The sequence below is a fragment of the Oryx dammah genome, unplaced genomic scaffold (genome assembly GCF_014754425.2).
Source record: "Oryx dammah isolate SB20612 unplaced genomic scaffold, SCBI_Odam_1.1 HiC_scaffold_16, whole genome shotgun sequence".
Taxonomy (NCBI): Eukaryota; Metazoa; Chordata; class Mammalia; order Artiodactyla; family Bovidae; genus Oryx; species Oryx dammah.
This window is the reverse complement of record NW_024070200.1, coordinates 42,788,399-42,813,530: the sequence shown is the minus strand read 5'-3', so window position 1 is coordinate 42,813,530 and position 25,132 is coordinate 42,788,399. Positions and strand designations below refer to the sequence as shown.

At 48.6% G+C, this 25,132-nt stretch overlaps 1 protein-coding gene across 4 annotated transcripts in view; it reads left to right on the top strand.

Moving 5' to 3' along the window:
• Positions 1 to 25,132, top strand: part of ARNT2 (aryl hydrocarbon receptor nuclear translocator 2) — a 192,157-nt gene that overhangs the window by 39,258 nt on the left and 127,767 nt on the right. For all 4 annotated transcript variants that reach the window (XM_040257409.1, XM_040257408.1, XM_040257411.1 and 1 more), the window contains exons 3-5: positions 5,639 to 5,686; positions 16,270 to 16,483; positions 21,651 to 21,864. In XM_040257409.1, coding sequence (XP_040113343.1) covers positions 5,639 to 5,686; positions 16,270 to 16,483; positions 21,651 to 21,864 — 476 coding nt within the window. The remainder of the gene's footprint in view (positions 1 to 5,638; positions 5,687 to 16,269; positions 16,484 to 21,650; positions 21,865 to 25,132) is intronic.

Below are 25,132 nucleotides of genomic sequence, written 5' to 3'. Positions count from 1 at the left end.
CTGCTGGGTCCCTCACAGTACTGGTCCATGACCCGTTAGGAACTGGGTTGCGTAGCAGGAGGCGAGCAGCAGTGAGCAATGGAGTGAAGCTTCGTCTATACTTGTAGCTGCTCCGCGTCACTCGCATCACCACCTCAACTCCACCTTCTGTTGGATCGGCGGCGGCATTAGATTATCATGGGAGCTCAAACCCTACAGTGAACTGCACATGCAAGGCTTCTGGGTTGCCTCACTCCTTATGAGAATCATCCCGAAACCTTCCCCTGGCCCCATCGGCAGAAAAATTGTCTTCCATGAAACCAATCCCCAGAAAGGTGCCAAAAAGGTTGGGGACTGCTGGCCTAGAGTTCTGCTCCACTTAGAACCAAGGAAGCCCAACGCCAACCAGAAATACCAGAGGTTCAGGGGGATGAGCAGCAATTGCTGACACACCCTCCCAAGCAGGAGGAGGAGGACACACATCCCCAGAGGCAGATCAGGGAACCAGCCGCCTCCCGGAGGCCTGTCCTTCATTTTCTTCATTCTTGGAGCCCTACAGCTGCCTCCATTTCCCGCTTCAGAGGGAGCAGCCAGAAAACCGTGCTTCCTTCTGCTAAGCCCCTGGGACTCAAGGGGGAAGCTCTGTGTCTCAGCAAAGAAACCTCCCTTTTCACAGGGAGGTTTCCAGAGTAATTCTTACCTCTGATATTGTTACACGTTTTGCTGAAATTCTGTGATGGAGGCCATCACTGTTGTAGAGTAGCCACAGCAGTGATAAGACTCTTCTGCTCTCAGCCCCCGTGCTTGTACAAAGGAGACCCCGATGGAAGTCACGTTCCTCAAATAGTGGGTCACCCCACTCGGGGTCCCCACCCGCGAACTGTGGCACATTTACACATGCCTTTCCATCTTTGCCATCTTGCCCCCCATCCTCCTTCTCTCCTAGAGTGTTTGGCACAGTTGGAGACACAGGGAGGGGGAGAAGGAGAGAGGAGAGGTGGGCTGTGTTGTTGTTCAGTCGCTCAGTCGTGTCCAACTCCTTGTGACCCCAGGGACCGCGGCATGCCAGGCTTCTCTGTCCTTCACTCTCTCCTGGAGTTGCCCAAACATGTCCAGTATTCTTGCCTGAAAAATCCCATGGACAGAGGAGCCAGGTGGGCTACCATCCATGGGGTTGCAGAAAGTTGGACATGACTGATGTGACTTAGCATATTAGCACACATGTCCATTGCGTTGGTGATGTCATCCAACCATCTCATCCTCTGTTGCCCCCTTCTCCTTTTGCCTTCAATCTTTCCCAGAATCAGGGTCTTTTCCAATAAGTTGGCTCCTCGCATCAGGTGGCCAAAGTCTTGGAGCTTCAGCTTCAGCATCAGTCCTTCCAGTGCATATTTAGGGTTGATTTCCTTTAGGACTGACTGGTTTGATCTCCTTGCTGTCCAAGAGGTGGGCTGTGGCGGGTGGAAAGGTCCTTCCTCCCACTCCTCTTCCCTACCCAGGTCTCCCCACTCTGACATGGTTATTCTGGTGGAGGAACTTGTCCCGATTCCCAGGATAACTACCCAGCCCTGGGGTTCCAGAGCCAAGTAGAACTGACCCCTAGTGGGTTTGGCTCCCCTGGCCACATGCCTGGCCGGGTGCCGAGGATCCTCTGGCCCGAATGTTCCCTCCACTTCCCTGACAGCCTCCCCAGTACACGTCTTAGCAAGCTCCGTGCTCTGCGGGCAGTGGGGACACGAGGTGAAGGTTCAGAAGTTTCAGATTCTTTGCAAAGTGATTCCACATGTGTGGGAGAAGGAAGCAGAAGCCGGTCACCTGGGCTGCATTTTTGTAGAGAACTCCCTGATCCTGGTGAGGGGGTGGGATGGGGCTGGGGGGCACCCACAGGGCACACTGGATTCTTTTCAAAAGACAGGGGAGTGGGCTGTCATCAGGTTGTGCCCGCTCCAGAGTCAGCCCCTGTTGGGAAGGGGAGGTAAGGGTGGTGGGGACCAGGAGTCCTAGCCCCTTCCTGCTGCCTTGGAGTCAGATGCTGGGCTTCTAAAGCATCATCACTGAGGAGAACGATTTCCAAATCGAGTGCAGCCAGTACACCGGCGTCTCCCTGCAGTGTAAGCCCTTGGCTGCTGGAATGTGGTGAAATAAAAGACATATTACATAAGTACATGTTTCGCTTGGTTCGGATTTATGCAGTAGTGATGCTGTCATCTGGCATTTGCTGGCACCCATGTCCCTTCTTCACCTTTTGTCAATAGCAGCTGGCCCAGGGTTGCTCCTTTGCTGAGCTCTACAACCAGCCTAGCGGGCACGGCCTGTCATCTTTTCTCATAAGAGCAAAAGTGGATTCTTTGATGACTCATAGTGGATGATGCATTATTATTATTACACAGTCGCTGTGAGGCAGATTCACATTGCTCACTCTGAACCAGATGCAAGCTCAAAAGTGCCTTTCATGACTTTTTATTGAGGGTAGAAATCATGCTCAGAACAGGAGAGTGAGGCAAAAGGCATTTTCAGCCCACCTTTGGAGGACTCTTACTTCATCCACTGATGGTACCAAATTCTTCAAAGTGAACACAATAGGACTTAAAAGTCATATTTTGATTTCTCTCCTTTATTATCCAGATGCTGTGGTATAATAGAGATACATAAAAGATATAAAACAAGGATGATTTACTTGGAGTTTTTATAGCAGGAAAAAGAAACAGAGCTATTGGAGTCCTATTTAAAGTGGAGCATTTGAATTGGTGACAGACGACCCAGAGGCAGGGTCTTGGCAAGGAGTCCTCCAAAAGATCCTTCTGTCCTCAGAAGTTGCGAGTTTTCTGTGTGGCTGATGAGCAGTGAGTCGTTTTGGGGTCACATGAGTTACCCTGAGGGTCTGAACAGTCGTTTGTGTCCTGTTTTCTCTCCTGAGTTCACCCCTACACAATACGTTTCACAATTCCTACATGTGATTGCAGCTCATATGTGATCACACACCTGCATGGGTAGAAAGGTACAGATTTGTGGTCCCTGAATTTTCATAGAGAAGTCCTGCTTCCTCAGTTTTCAGCAGGCTTCAGAAAACTGCCTCCAGAGCCTGGCACTCCGTCTCTTACACTCTGCTTAATTGGGTTGATGTGGTCCAGACTGGGACCATTTACCATAAGGCTCTCCTCTCTACCCATCTACCACTTGAGGATGGGGTAAGGAACTGAGCTGTCCTTAGTGACGAATAGTTCTGGTTGGCCTGGGGCTTCTCTGGTTTCAGCACTGAAGTCCTGTACCCCCACAGATCCCCTCCTTCTGGAAAAATCAGGATGATGGGTCACCCTCAATACCCCAAAGATCCTGCAGGCTGAGGAGGGACGGCTGACTAAAAAATTGCATCTTGCAGGAGCCAGATGATCACACTCCTATCAACTGGAGCTGAAAGGCATTTTAAAGATAACTGATCATCTCACACCCACTTGAGGTTTTTCTAAACGCTTGCATAAATCCATCGGAATTCTGAAAATGCGATTTCTTTTTCTTAACCACTGAGCTGTTTTTGACAGCCCAGGGGTGTTAAGTAACCTTTCTGTCTGCAGCAAAGTCGCTCTTACCCATGATGAACACTAGGTGACAGTGTGGTTCTGCAGCGCTGCAGAAGCCCAGAGACAGGCTTTTTGGCGCTTTCTTCTCCCAGATGTTGGAGAAGGCAGTGGCACCCCATTCCAGTACTCTTGCCTGGAAAATCCCATGGACGGAGGAGCCTGGAAGGCTGCAGTCCATCTGGTCGCTGAGGGTCGGACATGACTGAGCGACTTCACTTTCACTTTCATGCATTGGAAAAGGAAATGGCAACCCACTCCACTGTTCTTGCCTGGGGAATCCCAGGGACGAGGGAGTCTGGTGGGCTGCCATCTATGGGGTCTCCCAGATGTAATTTTCAGGAAAGGTGAGGCGAAGCCTTACTAGCTAAGCAGCGTATTGGTGACTTTCCTTCATTTAGAAAGTTGTGCATTCAGCCTTCATTTTCCCACAACGTAGACAACTCTGCTGCTGCTGTCTGGTACCCCGTTACACACTCTGCATTGTGGGGGGTCCTTGTCTCTCTCTCCCAGGGATGTTTTTATTCTATTTTTCCTTTCTTATAGTTTTTCTTCCCTGCCTCCCCTCCTCTAATTGTGCACAAGTATTTTTGTTATCGTTACCGTCATCTCTTCAGTTATATCACTCCTTTTGTTCCTTTATTCTGAATGCAAGCCCTCATGTCTGGAAATTGGGGGTTCTAAACGGGCATAAAACCCATCAGGTCATCTCAGATCAGAACTCTGGTCACACTGCTCATAAAACAAGATAAAAATAAACAAATGACTGTAAAAAAAAGACAGTGTTCCTTTGCCCTGTGTCATGCTAGTCCTTTGGTTCCCCAAGTAAACCCAAAGCCTCGAGAGTTTACCTCTTTAGGGGCCTCTCCCATGTGCTTGTGGAGTGAAAGCTCTTCCCTTGAAAGTTGGCCTGGGAGCCCCGAGTGCTCCCTACATCACCACTACCCCCTGTGCCCCAGCCTGAGAGCTGTGGGTGGGGTCATATCCCCCATGAGGCCAGCAGCCGTGGCACCTGTAGTGTGGTTCTGGAGCATACCCGCCATTCTTGTGGCAAGCTCCTGGCCACCAGGCAGGCTGGTCTCCCTTCTGCCTGGAGTCCACGGGAACTGTGTCCCACTCAATCCATCAGGCCCCCTAAGAACAAGATGGGGAGTGCAGAATGCCTGAGACGTTCTTCCCCAAGGAAGCCCACTCCCCGTGAATATCCGGGAGAGTAAAAACATCTGTACTGTTTCTATTTTGTTCCCGAAGACTCTGGATACACCTCGTACTAATTAACTGTTCTGCCCTAACATCTTTAAGGAGTAAAATTAATTGACATTAGAGAGGGCTGCTTTGTTGTTATTCTTTTTTTTGAGAAGGAGAGTTTGGGATATCAGCTAAACAAATATCAGTCAAAACTTTTCTGTTTGTTTGGAGAGACCCAGTAAAGCGGGAATCCGAGTATGTCTTGGGTGAGTTTCAGTAAGCAGACGGCCATTCTGACTAGCTCAGGCACTGAACAAGTGTATCTCCTCCCACGTCCATTTACTTGGACCCAGAGCTTATAGGGTAATGGCCTTAAATGCCTTTTTCACTTAGACTCATCGAGGCCAGCCAAGTCATCACATAGTACAACCAGCAGTGTGTCTTCTTTGCCTCTAAAGCTTCTTGTTTCCAAGCTCCCTGGAGCTTTCTCCATCTGTTAATATACCACTAGATAGTCAAAGGAGGAAGTCCAGTGTTGATACACGACGTGGAGGGGAGCAGGTGTCCCCAGAGATGGTGAGGGATACGGGGTGCTGACTTTTCCAGCACGGCAGCCTGTAAAGGGTTCTTGAAGGGTCGAGTCAGTATTTCAGCACTGTGCACAAGCCCTCAACCATGTGATTAATGACGCTGGTACCGTAGACCTTTCATTTTGCCTTTTCTTGTCCCAAACCTATTTGAGGACTATGTGGAGATACTGTTTATTGCACTCTCAAGGGCTGGGATTGTTGGAGAGCACTCTGACCAAATCAACCCCACTCTGAGCCAACAGCTCATGTGTCCAGTTAAATGTTCTACTTCTAATGAACGCTCACTTGTGAACTTGACTTTTCCAGAATGGACTTTGATGATGAAGATGGCGAAGGTCCCAGCAAGTTTTCAAGGTGAGTTTCCTTTATGTTCCCTAGATTTAAAGAAGCCCAAACAGCCAGTTATCACCTTATTGGAATGTACAGGGGTTTGAATGTCTTTTGTCATTGAAAAAAACCGTTGGCTGTCACATGGCATGGGAGGGGAGTTTGGGGGGAGAATGGATATGTGTATATGTATGGCTGAGTCCCTTCTCTGTGCACCTAAAACTCACAGCATTGTTAAACGGCTGTACTCCAATGCAAAATAGTTTTAAAGCCTTTAAAAAAAATAAGAAAAAAAGCCATTGCCTGTAGCTTGACGGCCCTGTCCTTCATTCTGTGCTTGGCTCAGGGACAGGTAACTCTTAGCAAAAGCTGCCTAGATTTTCAAGAGTTAAGTATTAACAAGTGATTGACTCTGTTGGCTTTTTAAATGAAACAGACTGCCAGTTTTAATGGATCCCTTTTTAAAAGACAGGCCTAGAGTTCAAGTTTAGAAAAACAATCAAGATAAAGCCTCTTTTTCTACCATGGGAAATAAAGAGAAATATGAGAAACCTGGGTGGCCCTGTTCTGGATGCAGAAAACTGGACCTTAAGTTCCTAGGAGCTACGTCACTCACTGGCCACGTGACAGCATCTCTAACTAGGCTCTGCAGGGCTGTCTGGAGTGCAGACTGCCTTCCAGAAGGATGCTAGCCCGTGGGTGCTGTGACGGTAGGTGCATCACTTACATGAAGGGTGAGGTGTGCCCTGTCCCATGGCTCTTTATTATTATTATTATTATCTTGTTTTAAGTTATGGGAGAAAGTTTGGCAATGTTGAGAAAAAGAGCAAAGATCATTCCATCAATCTTAGCAAACTTCCCATCTACATCTGTTTACTTATGAAAGGACCTGCCTTGACATTCCTCCCCCCGCCCCCCCCCACCCCCACCACTGCCCAAGAATTCCTAATTCTTGGTTGCTGATGAAACTGAAAACCTACCCCTGGTGATGGGTACCTTTCTCTAGTATGCACAGCCCACAGTTTGGACTGACAGCCTCAGTTATTTTATAAAAGTTTTTGAGGACTTCCCTGGTGGTCCAGAGGCTAAAACTTCACCTTCCAATGCAGGGGTGTGGGTTCGATCCCTGTTCAGGGAGCTAAGATGCCGCATGCCTCATGGTCAAAAAACCAAAACATAAAACAGAAGCAGGATTAGCAGTATTGTAACAAATTCAATAAAGGCTTTAAAAATGGCCCACATTAAAAAAAATTAAAAAAATTGTTTAGAAGAATGATGTTTGTATTGAACTCTGTACCCATGGCCTCCCCGTTTGCTCATTCTCATGGAAGTCACTTTTGGTCGGGTTCCTTTTACCCGTATTATAGGTGTGAATTGAGCATCCTTTCCCCAAACCCAAGAGGAACAAGGCACCTGGTTCCTATTCCTGGGCTTCTCCGGACTCTCCAGGTCCATTGAAAGTCTGGACCTTGATTCACTTTCCTCCCTGAAAACTGAGTTCCATCCTCCACTCAGTTCCGGTGAGACAGGAGCGAGGAAGTGGAACCCTCTTTGATCTCTGATGACCCTTCTAATCAAATCAAGACACAGGTTTCAACAACAAGAGAATGTATTATTTTCCCCTGGGTGCAGACAGAACCCAAGCTTGGAAGACCACCTCTTTCGTAGGATACATATGAATAGCAGGGAGCACTGTGTTCCTGAAAGGAAGCTGGCCTGGGATGTAAGGGCACATGTCACCCCAGCTTGGTTTGTGCCAGCCTTACACAGCCTCCCTTTGTGAGGAAACAAAGCCTTGTGATTCCTCTGGATCAGTATTCCCTTGGAGATAACGTTCCATAGCGTGTTGACCTCAGGAAGCGACGGTTCCTGGGTCTTAGAACAGAAGGAGGAAAAGAGAGATGAGGAGTGACATTTGCTTGACATGGAAGATCAGTGTCAGTGATGAAATAACAGTGCAGGGACACAGAGAACTCATTGTCCGGGGTCCCACCAGGAAGAAACAGAAATCCTAGACTCTGCTGTAAGCCTGCCCTTGAGTCAGGCTGTACATAAGTCAGGGTTCAAACCTGGACTTCTGTGAACCACATCCTTCCCCCTCCCCACTCATGAAAAATAAGAGGGAAAGATGAGGTGAGCTTACAACATATGCTGGTGCCAGTGGGAGCCCGGGGCTCCTTCAGTCTGACAGCAGAAGGGTTGATGGACCCGTCAGCTGCTGGGGACATCTGAGCTGCTCCCAGCTGGGGAGACCACTGAGTCCACCCCTGCCTTCGCTTTGCCAGCTGCACTGGCCACCATCCAGAGGCAGGCCAGAGAGACTGCTGCAGGCTGTCTCCCTCGGGGGCAGGCATGGCATGCCTTGGGGCAGCTTCTGTTTCCTCCTCCTGTGTTCATAGTTAGCCGAGGGAGCCCTCAGGCCAGGTGTCGGAAGAGAGAGGGGCTGAGAGGCAGGGGTCTCGCCAGCAGAGTTTGCTGTCTCAGAACCCAGGCAGCACGCTAGGCCATGGTTTGTGTCACCCTGAGCTACCCTGGTGGCTCAGACGGTAAAGATACCCCCTGCAGTGCACAAGACATAGGAGATATGGGTTTGATCCCTGGGTCCAGAAGATCCCCTATAGGAGGACATAGTAACCCACTCTAGTGTTCTTGCCTGGAGAATCCCCTGGACAGAGGGGCCTGGTGGGCTACAGTCCATGGGATCACAAAGAGCCGGACATGACTGTGCAACTAACACTTTCACTTAAATGGCAACCCAGAACAGTATTCTTGCCTGGAGAATCCCACGGACAGAGGAGCCTGGTGGGCTACAGTCCGCGGGGTCACAAAGAGCAGGACACGACTGAGTGAAGCAGTAGCAGTAGATGTGTGTGCAGCCAGCTTTCCCAGCTTCTCTTGAGGGTGGTCCCAAATTCAAATGTCCCACCTGCTATCAGAGGTCGTGTCTCAATTTCGGATTTGGGGAATTTGGTCACGGTCACATAGGAGGTACATTGTAGCCAATTAGGTTTGCTTCCTATGTTCTCACAGCAGGTCTCAAATGTTAAGCTGCTTACAGATCACACAGAGGTACACACACGCATTTTTAAATAGATAAAAGAGGATTTATTTATATATATGTGTGTGTGCTAAGTCTCTTCAGTCATGTCTGACTCTTCGACCCCACGGCTATAGCCCTTAAGGTATGGGATTCTCCAGGCAAGAATACTGGAGTGGGTTGCCATTTCCTCCCCCATGGGATCTTCGCAACCCGGGGACTGAACCCATGTCTCTTGTCTCTTGCGTTGGTAGGTAGGTTCTTTACCACTAGCGCCACCTGAGAAGTCTATATATGTGTGTATATATATATATATATATCTATATCCCCTGCCTTGATCCAAAAAATACTGATGGTGGCTTAAAAAGGGATTGCAAAATGTTTTTTAAAAGCTTTATTTATTTTATTTGGCTGTGATGGGTTTCACTGCTGTGGGCAGGCTTTTCTAGTTGCAGCCAGCAGGGACTACTCTGTAGTCGTGATGCGTGGGCTTCTCATTGTGGTGGTTTCTCTTGTTGCCACCACCACGAGAGAAGCGCTTGTGGGCTCTAGTCATGCAGGCTTCAGTAGTTGTGGTGCATGGGTTTAGTTGCTCCGAGGCATGTGGGATCTCCCCAGACCAGGGATTGAACTGGTGTCCCCTGTGTTGGCAGGCAGATTCTTAACCACTAGGGCAACCCCAAGTAAGTTTTTGAAAAATGTTCAAAGTCTTAAAAAAATTACTCTTCCCCTAGAGCTAGCTGCTTCCAAACTTAATATTTTGCATGTTTTCTCTCTATTGCTTGGTGACTATATTTGCTTCTCCTTTCTGCAGTTGTCGTCTTATAGCTGATCTTTGCTGATTTGTCAACAGATGTTTTACTTTCGGTTTCACCAGTTCTGAAGGAACTGTGTAGGGGTACTCAGCTGCTGGGCACATGTACACACCTGTGCACACGCAAGGGTGCACACACAATGCCAGGGCCAGAAATGCCCCGAGACTCGCTTCATCGTCCCTGTCTCAGACTTCCCTCCCACATGCAGTTGATGCTGCTCTGGGGGCTGTGACATGCAGGACAGGGCTCTGCTGACCAAGGTGCTCCCCTCCCCACACACAAAGTTAGGGGGACCCTGGGGGGCAGAAGCCAGTCTGCCGGGGCCAAGGAGTAGACTGGGGATGAGGAACCGAAGACCAAGGGGGACAGTTTATTGAGCAGTGTGTTGTTCAGTCACTGAGTGGCGTCCGATTCTTTATGACCCCATGCACTATAGCCTGCCAGGCTCCTCTGTCCGTAGGATTTCCCAGGCAAGTATACTAGAGTGGGTTGGCATTTCCTCCTCCAGGGGATCTTCCCGACACAGGGATCGAACCTGGGTTTCCTGTGGCTCCTGCATCAGCAACCAGATTGTTTACTGCCGAGCCACACGTATTGTGTAGTGGTCATTAAAACAGAAGAGTGGACACATGAAATAGAGACATTCTCAAATGTTGGGTTTACTTTTTCTTTAATCTTTGGCCGTGCTGGGTCTTCCTTGTGGTACTCAGGCTTCTCTAGTTGTGTCACATGGGCTTTAGTTGCCCCCATGGCATGAGGGATCTTAGTTCCCCGACCAGGGCTCAAACCCCAGGCCCCTGCATTGGAAGGCGGATTCTCAACCACTGCACCACCAGGGAAGTCTCTAAATTTGGAGTTTATATCTTAGGAACACCCAAGTGCTCACTCCCAAACCTTTCATTTTTGTTGCTATGTGCTATCACCCTGATTTTTTGCTGAGTTCTCACTCATTCTTCATCCTTTCTCAGAAGACTCAGAAGGTCTTGGAAGGAGTTCTCATACCTGTTGCTCTGAATTCAGCTCTAGTACATGGGGCCGTCTACAAACCTGGAATCAAAAGACCTGGATGGGTTTTATTAGCCTCTCTTCCACCCCTTCCTTCACTCTTCACCTTTTGAGGACCGTCTCTGACCTTCCCGGGGTTCCACCTTTATTTAATCTGTGTGACCTTCAACTGTTCCCTTGGACATGGTCGAACCCAGCTGCATTAATCCATAAGGGGTCGTGATATTTTGCAGGGTTTCGCCAGTGAACTGCTAACATTATCTAAAAGTAAAGCTATCCACGGTAGGAAGGTTTCCACAGGATTTTTTCCTTTTTTATCACACCCATTTTGACATTTTACTCTTGGTTTTATGCAGTATTTATGCTTGTGGACATTTTTTTTTCCTGTCTCTCTGGGTTATGATGGTATTTTCATCTTTCCCCCTGAATTTATCACCCTGTTTTACAATTTAGAGCGTTGACCATCAAAACCCCATTGATAAGGGGGAAACATGCAATGTGGGTGTGTCCTTCATTTCCTTCCTGGCAGAAAAAAGAACAAGATGGTCATTTCACAGAATTCTCAGTGTGCGTCTTAGCTTAGAGAGCCAGGCATTTTGTTTCAAGGTGGAGGGTGTTCAGAGTACTTCTGATGCAGAGAGGATGGCCAGGAGGGAGCAAGGATCACCCTCATTTCATCAGTCGCCTTGTGGGGGACATCCTGACTTGACCATGTGGATTCTGTTTAGAGTAAGGAGAATTTCAGCTGAGCCTTCTGACATTGCCGAATGAGCACGCTCAGCCTTTCCAGACACTCTCCCTGCCTCGGCAGCCTTTGTTCCCTTTTTTTAAACTGTGATTTTTTTCTTTCCTTTTTTAAATTGGAATATAGTTGCTGCACAATGTTGTGTTAGTTTCCGCTATACAGCAAAGTGACTCACTATACGTCTATCCCTTCTCTTTTGGATTTCCTTCCCATTTCAGTCACCACAGAGCACTGAATAGAGGTCCCTGAGCTATGCAGTAGGTTCTCACTGCTGCTGCTGCTAAGTCACTTCAGTAGTGTCTGACTCTATGTTTTATACACAGTATCAATAGTGTATATGTGTCAATCCCAATTTCCCAGTTCATCCCGCTCCCCTCCTCCCTTGGTAATTAACAAACTTGGTAAGTTTGTTCTCTGCATCTGTGACTTGAATTCTGCTTTGCAAGTAAGTCCATCGCTACCATTTTTCTAGATTTCACTTGTAAGCGGTATTAGAGAGCCTGCCTGTCAGTGCAGGAGATGTAGATGTGGGTTTGATCTCCGGGTTGGGACAGTCCCCTGGAGGAGGGCACAGCAGCCCACTCCAGCATTCTTGCCTGGAGAATCCCCATGGACAGAGGAGCCTGGCTGGCTGCAGTCCGTAGGGTCACAGAGAATTGAACATGACTGAGCGACTTTGCAAGCACATACAACGTTTGTTTTTCTCTTTCTGACTGTCTTCACTCCGTAGGACAATCTCTAGGCCCATCCATGTCTCTGCAAAGAGTACAGTTCTGTTCCTTTTTATGGCTGAGTAGTATTCCACTGTATGTATGTACCACATCTTTATCCGTTCCTCTGTTGATGGACATTTAGGTTGCTTCCATGTCCTGGCTATTGTAAATAGTGTTGCAATGAACATCAGGGTGCATATGTCCTTTAGAATTATGGTTTTCTCCAGGTATATGTCCAGGAGTGGTACTGCTGGGTCATATATAGCTCTGTTGTTAGTTTTTTAAGGAACCTCCCCAGTGTTCTCCATAGTGGCTTTGTCAGCCTTAGTTCCTATGAACCAGAGAAGTCTGGCAGAGAACCTGGGTGTTCTCTGAGGAACAGTGTAGCCTGTGAGGAACCAAATTACCAGGGGAGATAGCTTGAGACAGTCTTGTCGTTTCGGTGGGTTGGAGCTGAGATTAGGGCTGGAAGCTGTGGGATTAATGCTGTGTCGAGTGGAGACAGTCCTCTGCCATCAGGCCTGTCTGAATCAGTGACCTCTTCATAGCTGTTTGACTCTCATGTCGTCAGCTTCAATTCTGATGTCCTTCTCTCCTTGTTCAGTGACCCCAGTTCCTTCTGTTCTCCTGCAGAGGTTAACCTTGATGTGAAGTGACCCGCATCTCCTGCACTGCAGGCGGATTCTTTACCCGCTGAGCCATTGGGGATGCCAGCAGTCCTGGATAACCTCAGGCTTTGTGGGGAAGAGGGGATCGTTTCTGGAGGCATAAGTAGCCCCAAGCTGTGTCTGTAGAAGCTACCAGGCTTATCTTCCCCGTCGAGCCTTAGGTGTCTCTGCCTGTCTGTCTCCCCAGTGTTCCAGCTCTGACTCTGGGACCAGACAACGCTCTGCTGGGGAGCTGAGTTCAAGTCCTGGTAAACCAGTCCCTCTCTGAGCCCCAGGGTCATCCTCCACAAAGGACATTCCTGAAGACAGTGTGGGATGGACTTGGATCCCGCTCTCTGGTTTCCCTTTGCAGACCTGCAGGCGCTGAGTTGGCAGAGAAGCCCGAGGCAGCGTGCAGCTGCAGCTCCTCCTCCTTGCCCTTGGCTCCCGCAGCTGTGTTCCCGGGCCAGGCGGTGGGCCCTCTGGTCCCAGCGGAGGGGGCACGGCTGATGCTGTGCTGTGTTCCCAGCAGTCACTGCTGCAGGGCCCCCGCCCTGGCGCCCACGTGCAGAGGGGCTCATTGCTTTATTGATGCTGCATGTGGGGCCCGTGGAATTCAAATGCTAAGTTCACAGGCTGCCCCTGCAGCTCCTCCAAGCAGACCCCCATCGCTCTGCACCCTGTGGAGGAGGTGGCTTTGGTCCTGGAGACACTTCCTTCTCTTTTCACAAGATGGCATTGTTCCTGTTTCTTGCCTCCATGACCCTTCAAAATGGAACTATATGTATATACATATTTCATTCAAAATGAAACCATATATATACATATTTTACATATATTTTAATAGATTCAATAGCTATACTCACTTGTTTATCAGATCCTGTTGCTAGGTAATTTGTAGCTCTTCCTCATTTTGACCTTCTGTTGGTAACTCTTTCAGTCTCATTTCATGAAGTAGAGCATTTTCTGCACTAGCCAGTCAATACTGTTTTAAACAGTTGTCCTCGTGTCTCCCTCAAGCACCTGTTCTCGTGAGTTGGGTTGAATCAGCATGGTGATGAAATTGCTTTAGATCCATTTTAAGAACGTCACAAAGACTCTTCTCAGATGTTTTACAAAACAAGTTGGTCTGTGGGTCTTTTGCAAATGGGATCAGAAGTAGGCATGCCCTAGTCCTGCCTTGGGGTGGTCGCCGTGGTAACTAGCAGGAAGCGGGGAGGGAGGGGGCTTGGACTCTACCCTGTATATTTGGGGCATGCCTGAAGGAATGGAGAGGAAGGTCTGGGTCTGCATTTTTAGGAATATCCGCAGGATCACAGCACACAGACTGAACTGAGGGCCTGTCTGCTCCTGCCTGAAGGCTTCACCCCAGTTCCAGCCGTTTCTTTGATCCCACTGATGCTCTTCCCATAGTGCACCCCCTTTACCTACTGCCAGGTCAGGGCCAACTGCCTCTCAGCTCCTCCTCCACCCTCTCAGCCCCTGTCGCCCCCAGGACCGCTTCCTTCCCTCCTCCCTTACTCTCTCCTGTGGGCTTTACTTTCCATGTGCCTCTCAGAGCATTTGATCACTTCTGCCTTCATTTCCACTCTTCATGTTTTACTGTCCTGACCAAACGCTTCACTCCTATAGGACAGGAGCGGGACATTCCTTGGTTCCTTTGGCCCGTCCTCTCTGGGCACCTGGCTCAGTGCTTTCCGTACAGAGGTACTCACCAGGCCTACCCAGGTCCACTCACTTCAGGCTTTTTTTTTTTTTAACATTTATTTACTTATATTTATTTATTTGGCTGCACAGAGTTTTGGTTGTGGCACACAGGATTTTTAGTTGAGGCATGTGGGCTCTAGTTCCCGGACCAGGGATGGAACCTGGGCCCCCAACATTGGGAATGCCGAGTCTTAGTCACTGGACCACCGGGGAAATTCCCTCACCATAGTCTCACTTCCGCCGTTTTGTCTGTGTGTTCACGTGAGACCTGCCCGCAATCAGGCCCACTTGGCCTCTGCTCCTGGCCTGGAGGGCAGTGTGTGCAAAGTCCCATGAATGCCAGCGGCATGTGAGGCAGTCTTGGTCAGGGCTCTTCCTTCCTTGCTCTCACCGTCACCCTCATGCTATGAGCACCCTTGAAGCCCTAAATCCCGCCGCAGGCAAGTGCTGTGTTTTTAGACAATTCTTTTACCCCACGTGACAGCCTTGTCTCCCTGTCATGGAACTGGGTTGGCTGTTACTCCCTGTCAAGCCTAGAGGTGATCATTTTGAGACAGAAACACTTTCCTATCCTTTCTGTTCGTTTTTCATCTTAAACACGCCCCTGAGTGTCTCTTTCAGAATTCCTGGCAGTGCTGGGAGTTTTTAGTTGACTCCGTTGTTGGAGAGCAGGTCCACATACTCTGTTACTAGGCTGTAGAAAATGCGCTGCTAAGCAGGGGCTTGTTCACAACGTGATGGGATGTGGGTCTGTGGCATGGCTGTCTGCTTAGGGATGCCAGGAATGGCGAGGAGGCTAGATGTGTTTCTCATTGTGGGTCAAAGTAAACCATTTGTTCAAGTCGGTGGTAACTATTAGGTTCAATGTGTGTGTGGATATTTGTGCAAGCCTAGCATTCGTGGGTGCACTTGGAAAGTGTGTTTGGTTCACTTTGGACACCTGAAGGGTCATGTCTTCATTCTTTATGCTTATTAAAAAGTATTAATACCTAGGTACATGGGAACAGTGAAAGCTTTGAGAACTTATTTAGAGATGAGACTGAGCTATCTGTGGAAGTCTGTTCCCACCCCATGCCCTGAGACAGAAGCTTGCTAAAGTATCCAGAAGCTGCTCTAAGATGTCTTCAAAGCATGAAGATTTCTTTAAAAAAAGTAAAAATAGAACTGCCATATGACCCAGCAATCCCACTACTGGACATATACCCAGAGAAAACCATAATTCAAAAATCCGTACACTCCCCAGTGTTCGTTGCAGCACTATTTACAATAGCCAGGAGGTGGAAACAAGCTAGATGTCCGTTCACAGAGGAATGGATAAAGAAGATTGGTACATATATACAGTGGAATATTACTTAGTCATAAAAAGGAACGAAATTGGGTCATTTATAGAGATGTGGATGGATCTAGCCTGTATACAGAGTGAAGTCAGAAAAACAAATATGTATGTATGGAATATATATTAACACATGTATGTGGAATCTAGAAAAATGGTACAGATGAGCCTATTTGCAGGGAAGGAATAGAGATGCAAACACAGAGAATGGACATGTGGGGCGGTGGGACGAACTGAGAGAGTAGGATTGACATATATACGTTACATGTGTGAAACAAATAGCTAGTGGGAAGCTGCTGTATAGCACAGGGAGCTCAACTTGGTGCTCTGTGATGACCTAGAGGGGTGAGATGGGGGATGGGTTGGGAGGGAGGTCCAAGAAGGAGGGACATATGTATACATATGGCTGATTCACATGGTTGTACAGCAGAAACTTGTAAAGCAACTATATACCCCACCGACACACACAGATAAGGCATTGAATGAGCCATCACGAGTTCGTCTTTTGGCGACTTTGTGTTAGGGATGTGCTGTTTTACCCCATTTGACAGTAAGCCCTGGTCTGATCCATCTCTCTTCCCCCACCCTGATCTCGTGCTTTCGGGAAGAGAGAACCACAGTGAGATCGAGAGGCGGCGGCGGAACAAGATGACTCAGTACATCACCGAGCTCTCGGACATGGTCCCCACGTGCAGCGCGCTGGCCCGGAAGCCTGACAAGCTCACCATCCTGCGCATGGCCGTCTCTCACATGAAGTCCATGCGGGGCACCGGGAACAAGTCCACGGACGGCGCCTACAAGCCTTCGTTCCTGACGGAACAGGTACCCATTCACTCCTCGTCTGTGGTCCTTGCTCCCCTGGTAACCACATTGCTCGGAGGGCAGAGAGTGGTGGGAATGACAGTGTCACCAAGATGAGATAAACTACGTGGGGTGAAAGGCTGAGGTGGGGACGAAAGCAGGAAATTTTATTCCTATGCTTCTCTAGGAAACTCTCTTCTGGGGACTTTCTGATTTTGCATCCTCTGCTTTTTTTTCCCCACCATGTACCTTAATAAGACAGGCTTCCCTGATGGCTCAGTGGTAAAGAACCTGCCTGCTAGTGCAGGAGATGCAGGTTTGATCCCTCAGTTGGGAAGATCCCCTGGAGGAGAAAATGGCTACCCACTCCAGTATCCTTACCTGAAGAATCCCATGGTCAGTGGAGCCTGGCTGGCTACAGTCCATGGTATCACAAAAGAGTCAGACACAACTGAGTGACTGAACAACCACCTTGATAAGACATCACTCAAAACAAAGCAAAAAGAGATATTGTGCTTAGCACATGCTAACCCAGGAAAAAGCCAGCAAACCCAGTTCTTCTGTGCTAGACTAGCAGTGACGGTCGTCATCATGATGAAGGTTTTGGTAGATGTCACAGCAATCATAGTGACAAGGACTTAACAGGCAGCACGTAGCCGGCCTCTGCCCTGAGCCCAGTTGAAGTCATGTCCTTTCTGTGCAGGATTTCACTGAGTCCTTATTCTGGCTCAAGCAGGAAGCTGCTGTTATTCATCCCTGCTTTAGAGATGAAGAAGTGGAGGCTTCGAAAGTGTCTACTGCTCAGTGCAGACCAGGAGTTGACACAGGGTGGTCAGACCCCAGAACCATGTATTTTAACAGCTATCCTGGTCTTTGCAGAGTTGGGAACAGTGAACCCGAGAGGTGGCCTGTGGGAAGTATTGATATATTGTAATTTGACCATTCCACGCCCTGGAAGGCCTGTGTTCTGTGTCCTTGTTCTTCCCCATGCTGGTCAGACATTGTCAGCTTGTGTTCACTCATCTGTAGACAAACAGGAGCTTTCTGCCCTCCTGACCCTGAGGGCTTCTGCAGGATAAAGGGGACAATGGACTTGGTGCCGGCAGGGGGACGGGGAAGTGTTGTTGTGTCGTCAGGGACACAGGCAGGAAGAAGTGTTCAGGCTCGTCAGCGGCTGCCCGGGACAGAGTCAGCGCTGGCCTGCTGGAAGGGGGCCCCACATATGCACAGAAAGAGAGCAGAGGAAGGGGTTCCACATGGGGAGACTTGGGAAACCAGTAAGAACAGAGCCTTGGAAGAAGGGGTGAGAAGGTGTGTCCAAAGACAGAATCGTGTGTTTTGCTGGAGTGAGGAATCTAAGCATTAGGTTTAGAAAAAGAGCAAGGAAAGAGGAGCTCACATGAATTCCTGTGTGGCAGTCTTTTTAGCAAGGGACTTTTGTCATCCCAGTGCCCATGTGCTCTTCACCTCAAGATGTGAAGAGGTGTGGCAGTGGGGTGACCCTCTCTGGGAGCCATGGAACACGGTAGTCCAGGGCAGAATGCCCAATCCATTTCCACCTCTGTAAAAGGGTTAAGGATAACACAGTGATGGCTGCCACCTGGCAGGGTTGTGGAGACAGGTAAGGGAGGAAGCAGAGTAGAGTGTTTAACACGGGGCTGAAGTGGAATGAAGGATGACTAGCTGGTGGATAGTGTGCAAGTAGTGTTAATCGTTTAGTCACGTCGGACTCTCTGTGACCCCATGGACTATAGCCTACCAGACTCCTCTGTCCATGGAATTCTCCAGGAAAGAATGCTGGAGTGGGTTGCCATGCTCTCCTCTAGGGGATCTTCTCGACCCAGGGATTGAACCCATGGTCTCCTGCATTGGCAGGCGGGTTCTTTACCATCTGAACCACCAGGGGAGCCTAGCTGGCAGGTAAGCAGACAGAAATGCATTACGCAAGTCCTGACCACTAGGGTTAGTAAAAGGCTTTTCCTCTACATTTCTTTAATCCTTATAACAAACCCTGTTGGGGTCCATATTTGACATTAATCTCTTTAAGTGACTAGGGATTAAAAACGTGGAGGGACTTTCCTGGTGGTCCAGTGGCTAAAGACTCTGTGCCCCCAATGCAGGGGGCCCAGATTTGATCCCTGGTCAGGGAACTAGATCCCACATGCCCTAAAAGAGTTTGTGTGCTATAACTGAAGATCCCACATGCCACAACTAAGACCTGGTGCAGCCAAATTAATAAATATATTTTTTAAATGCTTTTTCAAAAAGAAAATGGAGAGAAGAGAGAAGGCAGTTATGCAGGTCACATGCATCCTCTCCCCCCATTCATCTCTCGGTTCCTTGGTAGGCTGTTGATAATGACAACAGCCACATATGGTAAGTACCTACTGTTCGCCAAGCCCTTACTGAGTCCTTCACATTCAAGATCTCATTTAACCTCACAAAATCCGCCCCCCACCCACCCCAAGAAAAAGGCGTGAAAAAAAGCAGAAGCCAAAGATATTACATCTGGAGCCCAGACTTGTGCAGTGAAGTGGAAGAGCTGGAGTTGGTGGTCTCCTTTGACTCCACCATCTGTGCTTTTAGACCTTCCTGTTGGCTTAACTGGTGGATAGGGGCAAGGTTGCTTCTGGATTCAGGGCACAAGACCTTGGTCATGAGTGGGGTGCTCCCAGAAGATGAAAACCAGAGGGGAGGGTGTAGAAAGAGGGGCTCGTGAGGAGGGTGAGCTCTGGCCCATAAGCCCTTCCCACAGTCCCTAAAAAGGGCTGAAACTGTGAAAACATAAATGGAGTCAACTTGTCCACTTCCTCTCCTTCGGAGACACAGAATTCTCTACTTTCCCAGATAACCTGTTTTATGTGTTACTGTCCTTCCTGTTGGGAAGACCATCTCAACACTGAAAATAAAACTGCTGACCCAGTCTTCTGAACTAAGTCATCATCAAGAGGGATGGCACAGCGGAAGTGCGAAGCAAGACAAAGGGGGAAAATAAACGTTTCTTTAAAAAATGATTGTATAGACCGCTTCCGCACCCAATTCCCAGGCAAAGGATGTTAGAGTTCTGACTCAGCCGAGGGCTCGGAGACCTCCCTGGGTTCTGCTCACCAGCTGACTCACGTTTCCTAGTCTTTGAGCTTTTGGGCGCCCTCAGGTCGGGCACCAAGGGCGGGGCCGGATGCTCCAGGCTCCACACAGGTGGCCCGTACTCTGTTACAGCAGGGCTCCCACCTGCAATTTTTGTTGTTGCTGTTTAGTCACCCAGTCGTTTCCAACTCTTTGTGACCCTATGGACTCCTCTGTGTCTGCCAGTCTCCTCTGTCCTTGGGGATTCTCCAGGCAAGAATACTAGAGCGGGTTGCCATTTCCTACTCCAGGGGATCTTCCCAACTCAGGGATCGAACCCGAGTCTCCTGCTTTGGCAGATGAATTCTTTACCACTTGAGCCACCAGGGAAGCCCACCTGCAGTTACACGGAAGCAAGGAATTTGGGGCTTCCCAGGTGGCTCAGTGGTGAAGAATCCGCCTGCCAATGCAGGAGATGCAAGAGCTGTGGATTCAGTCTGTGGACAGTCCATGGACAGAGGAGGCTGGCGGGCTACAATCCACGGGGTCACAAAAGAGTAGGACACAATTTAGCAACTAAACAACAAAACAGCAAAGAATTCCCAGCAAGAATTGTTTGCCAACCGCTGACCAGAAGAATCCGATTTTTCTTTGGGGCCTGAGCAGTGTGTGAGGTGGATGAGAGCTGGCTCTGGACTCCGGCACACGTGGAAGAGTTGGTCCCCAAGTCCTGCAAGGACGGAGCCCCTTGCATTCAGCAGGAAAGGGGCCCTGAGCCTGACATGAGACTGACGGGGGAGATAGCTACGCCTAGGCTGCCTGCAGGCACTGCAAAGAAAAGGCATCTCATTTGGACAAAGTTGACCCTGCCCACTCTGCATCCCTCTCGGGATGTTGAGGGCTTCCTGCCGCCCATTCATCCTTCCTGCCGGCACCAACAGTCATGAGCTCTGTGAGTCAGTGTGACTCCAGGGCTGGCACAGCTAAATACTCTTCTCCCTGCCAAGGGACACGGACAATGTTGGTATTCCTGCCACCTCCTGGGATTACCCTGGGATTCTGTTGAGATGTCGGCTGTCACAGAGTTCTGGGAGTTTGGCAGACAATGTAAAGTGGTGCCCTCATATCCACTGCCAGCATTCAGCTCAGACAGGAAGAGAAGAGGAGTGAGAGCGCTGGCAGCATGGCAGGGGATGGCTGGGGAGACGCCTGGTGCCTTTCCTTCTCTCTCCCCACTTTGCCGTGGGCCTCCCCTCCCTTCCCGGACGATCTTGTGCTCCAGTGACATGACTGCAGTTTGAAAATGTAGGAGAGGCCATTCGCACCTCTGTGACCCAATACCTTCTGATTCCATTGGGCTGGGAATTTCCTCTTTCCTTAAGAGAGAGCAAGTTAAGGGACTTCCTTGGTGGTCCAGTGATAAAGACTTCGCCTTCTAATGCAGGGGGTGAGAGTTTGATCCCTGGGCAGGGAGCTAAGATGCCACATGCCTCATGGCCAAATAAAAGCATATTTTAAGAAATTCAGTGAAGACTTTAAAAATGATCCACATTTTTTTTTTTTTTTGAGAATCCCATTTTTTAAAAGTCATAAAGAAGAGGACTAGTTAAAGACAGTTAACTGTGTTTGGAGCAGCTGTATCTTAGGGCTTAGTATGAGCTTTCTGAACTTCTTTTAAAAAAATAACTTATTCATTTTTTTTTAGCTACACTGGGTCTTCGTTGCTGAGTGGACTTTCTCTAGTTGTGAACAGCAGGGAGTACTCTTCCTTGTGGTGTGGGGGCTTCTCACTGCAGTGGCTTCTCTTGTTAATGGAGCACGGGCTCTAGGTGCATGGACTTCAGAGTTATGGCACACAAGCTTAGTCGCTCCTTGGCATGTGAAACCTTCCTGGGCCAGGGATTGAACCCGTGTCCCCTGCATTGGCAGGCAGATTCTTATCCTCTGTACCACCAGGGAAGTCTGCTTTGTGCACTTTTAAAGCTCATTTTCCGGAAAAAAAAGAGTTCCCCAAAGCACTTGTGTATCAGAATGAGCTTCTGAATGAAAGTTGAAGGTTGCTAACAAGACTGTGTACCTGGTTTGTCCATGTCGGGTCCTCATCGTGATCCTCTCTTCCCAGGAACTGAAGCATCTCATCCTTGAAGCGGCTGATGGGTTTCTGTTTGTAGTGGCAGCAGAGACTGGCAGAGTGATTTACGTGTCCGACTCTGTCACCCCTGTGCTGAATCAACCCCAGTCAGAGTGGTTCGGGAGCACCCTCTATGAGCAGGTGCATCCTGACGACGTGGAGAAGCTGAGAGAGCAGCTGTGCACCTCAGAAAACTCAATGACAGGTCAGTGTCGCTCTCTCCGTGGAGCTTTCTCCCTAGAGAAAACCTTCTTTCCTTAAACATACCAAGGAATAACACTGGAACAGATATATTACCATATGTGAAATAGATAGCCTGTGGGAGTTTGATGATGACGAAGGGCACCCGAAGCTGGTGCTCTGTGACAGCCTGGAGGAATGGGGTGGGGAGGGAGGTGGGGGGGTGTACAGAATAGAGGGGACGCAGGTATGCCTACGGCCGATTCACCCTGATGTATGGCAGAAACTATCACAATATTGTAAAGTAATTATCCTCCAGTTAAAATAAGTAAATTTTAAAAGTACTGGGAAGTTTGAGGTCAGAAAAAGTTGCCTACAGGTGAAGGATATTTTGACTTAGCTTGTTTAATTTATCCTGTAACATGTTAAAATTTCATTTTTAATGCATGATTTTTTCCTATATTTTACCTCCAATTATGGGATGTTGCCACTAGGAGGCATTGTTGACACGTTAGCCACAACCCACTCAAGTGTGTGATTATTTGTGAACCTAATCATAGGTGTTGATTTTCCAGGCCTTACTTATGGGAAGTGAAATTTCCTATTGAGACATTTAAATACAGTTAGCTTTGCTATACCACAAAATAATGTGTCATAAAAATCACTGTAAGAAACAAAATCATGAAATAAAAACCACAGGGCTTGGGAGGGGAAAGTGGGCTAGCCATGACACTAAAAATTTGTCAGGGACAAAATGTTTAGATAAGAACAAAACTAGGAGCCTAATAAAAATGAGAGCATTGCTTGACACATTAAGTGGTTAAGAAATTTATGGCACTTGACCTTGAAACCCGACTTGGAGTTGACTTGTGTAGTAAGTGAGCATCAGAAGTTGGGTGTTGGGGTGAAAATGGTCCAAGGACCATCGTATAAAATCAGGCAGAAATCAAGAACTGTAACATAATATGTGGATAGTTGTGGCTCATAACACATGTGGTAAATCAAGGCAGCTTCTGTGTGTCAGAGTGTGTATATTTTGTGAATTCCTGTGTGGCTCTATTCAGCTGGGTGCAGTTTCTGTGTTCATGTAGTACTTCTTACAGATAAAATCAAGCATAAGCAAACACAAAATTCGCATTCTGATCAAACTGTCACCCAATGTATCAGTGGCACTGGAGCAGAATTGCATTTTTAATTATTTTGTTTATTTATTGGGCTGTGTTGTGTCTTAGTTGCAGCGTGCAGGTTCTTTGCTGTGTCATGCGGAATCTTCTGTTGCAGTGCACAGACTCTCTAGTTGTGGCTTGAAGGCTCAATAGTTGCAGCCCATGGGCTTAGTTGCTCTTTGGCCTGTGGGGTTTCAACTCCCCGACTAGGGAATGAACTTGTGTCCCCCTGCATTGCAAGGCGGACTCTTCACTGCTGGACCACCTGGGAAGTCCCAAGATTTGCTTTTTCAAAAAAGCATTATAGTAGAGCTGAGTATACCATGATAGGGCTTCCCTGGTGGCTCAGACAGTAAAGAATCTGCCTGCAATGCAGAAGACCCAGGTTTGATCCCTGGGTCTGGAAGATACTCTGGAGAAGAGAATGGCTACCCACTCCAGGGTTCTTGCCTGGAGAATTCCATGGACAGCGGAGCCTGGGGGGCTCTAGTCCATGAGGTTGCAAAGAGTTGGACGTGATTGAGCAACTAACACTTCATACCATGATCCCTCCATTCCGCTTTATGGCAGATCTGTTTGGGCAGCGTGTTCTTCTTACCACACCGAGAGCCACTGGAGTCTCATTTTCTTCTGTGTCTGCCTAAAGTACCTCCTTCAATGCTCAGCACACAGTAGGTGTTCAGCAGAAGCCTGGTGAACAGTGAGGCAGTGCTTTTGTACTGTAGTAATCTGCTAGGGTTGACATAACGAAACACCACAGACTGGGTGGCTTAAACCACTGTCATTTATTTTCTCACAGTTTTGGAGGCTGGAAGTCCAAGATCAAGGTGTTGACAGGTTTGGTTTCTGGTAAGAGCTCTCTCCTGGGCTGCAGACAGCCACTGTCTCACTCTGTGTTAGGGTTAGTTTCTCAGTTGCGTCTGACTCTCTGCAGCCCCATGGCCTAGAGCCCACCAGGCTCCTCTGTCTATGAGATTCTCCAGTGAGACAGTGGGTTGCCATTCCCTTCTCCAAGGGATCTTCCCGACCCAAGGATCAAACCTGGGTCTCCTACCTTGCAGGTGGGTTTTTTACCGTTAGAGCCACCGGGGAAGCCTCTCCCTCCAAAGGGCCCAAATCTCTGGATAAGAGTCCCATGTCCAATCTTCTCACCACTCAGGATGATCTGGGTCTACACTATACTCCAATAAACCAAACTATACCCCAATAAAATTAATTTTTAAAATGTTTTTAAAAAGTGGCAGGAGTACTGCTGTTCCTGAACAATAATAGTAATTTTCTCAGTGTTGGTTATCAGTGACACACACAAAGGAGGAAGATAATGAAGGATTAAGGTATGTGGACAGTCTACGATGTACGGGGATGAGCTCTCCGTATGCGTAAAACAACGGTGCTGAAACAGACTCAGAGAAAGACATGGTCTGCCATCGCACAGCTGGGACTGAATAAGAGAACGCCCTACAGACATCGTAGGGGACATGCCTTGGGGAGTTAACGATCTTGGAAGGGATGCGAAAGGGAGAATACATCAGCCAGGAAGTGTTGGTTTGACAGCTGAAATCACCTTCCCTGAAAAGAGCTGCCTTTTTCTTCCCCGACTCCAGTATGTGAACACAGGATGTGGCTTTATGAAAGCAGTCAGGAGACCCAGCTGGGGCAGTCAGTGGGTGGGGGAAGTGATGGTCAAAGGCAGGTCAGTTTCCGGATCAAGGGTTTAACAAACCAGCTCGCCAGAGTTGGGTGGAAACTTCTGTCTGTGGGAAGTCTTAATGTGTGTGGCAGTGTTGAAAGGGGCAGCATGAACCACATTTGGAAAGAAAGGTCCCTGGAGTGGACATTGGATGGTGGCCTTGGCAGCCAGAGCTGGTGTAGTGGAGTGAGTCCTCTAAGACGCCAGAGAAGAGCCAGTGAACCCTGAGTGGCTGGGCTCCATGAGGTCGGGTGGAGAAGGGTGGTGAAGAGGACTGGGTCTCTTCTGGAACCAGAGAGCGTGCAATGCGAATCTCCCAGGACACACAACGTAAAAGCGTATTGATCCAGTGCAGGAAGCTTGGGATAGCTCACTGCAGCCAGGCTGCCGCTGGCCTCAGGGTTTTGCAGGACCAAGGACTGGGAGGGAGCTGGGCT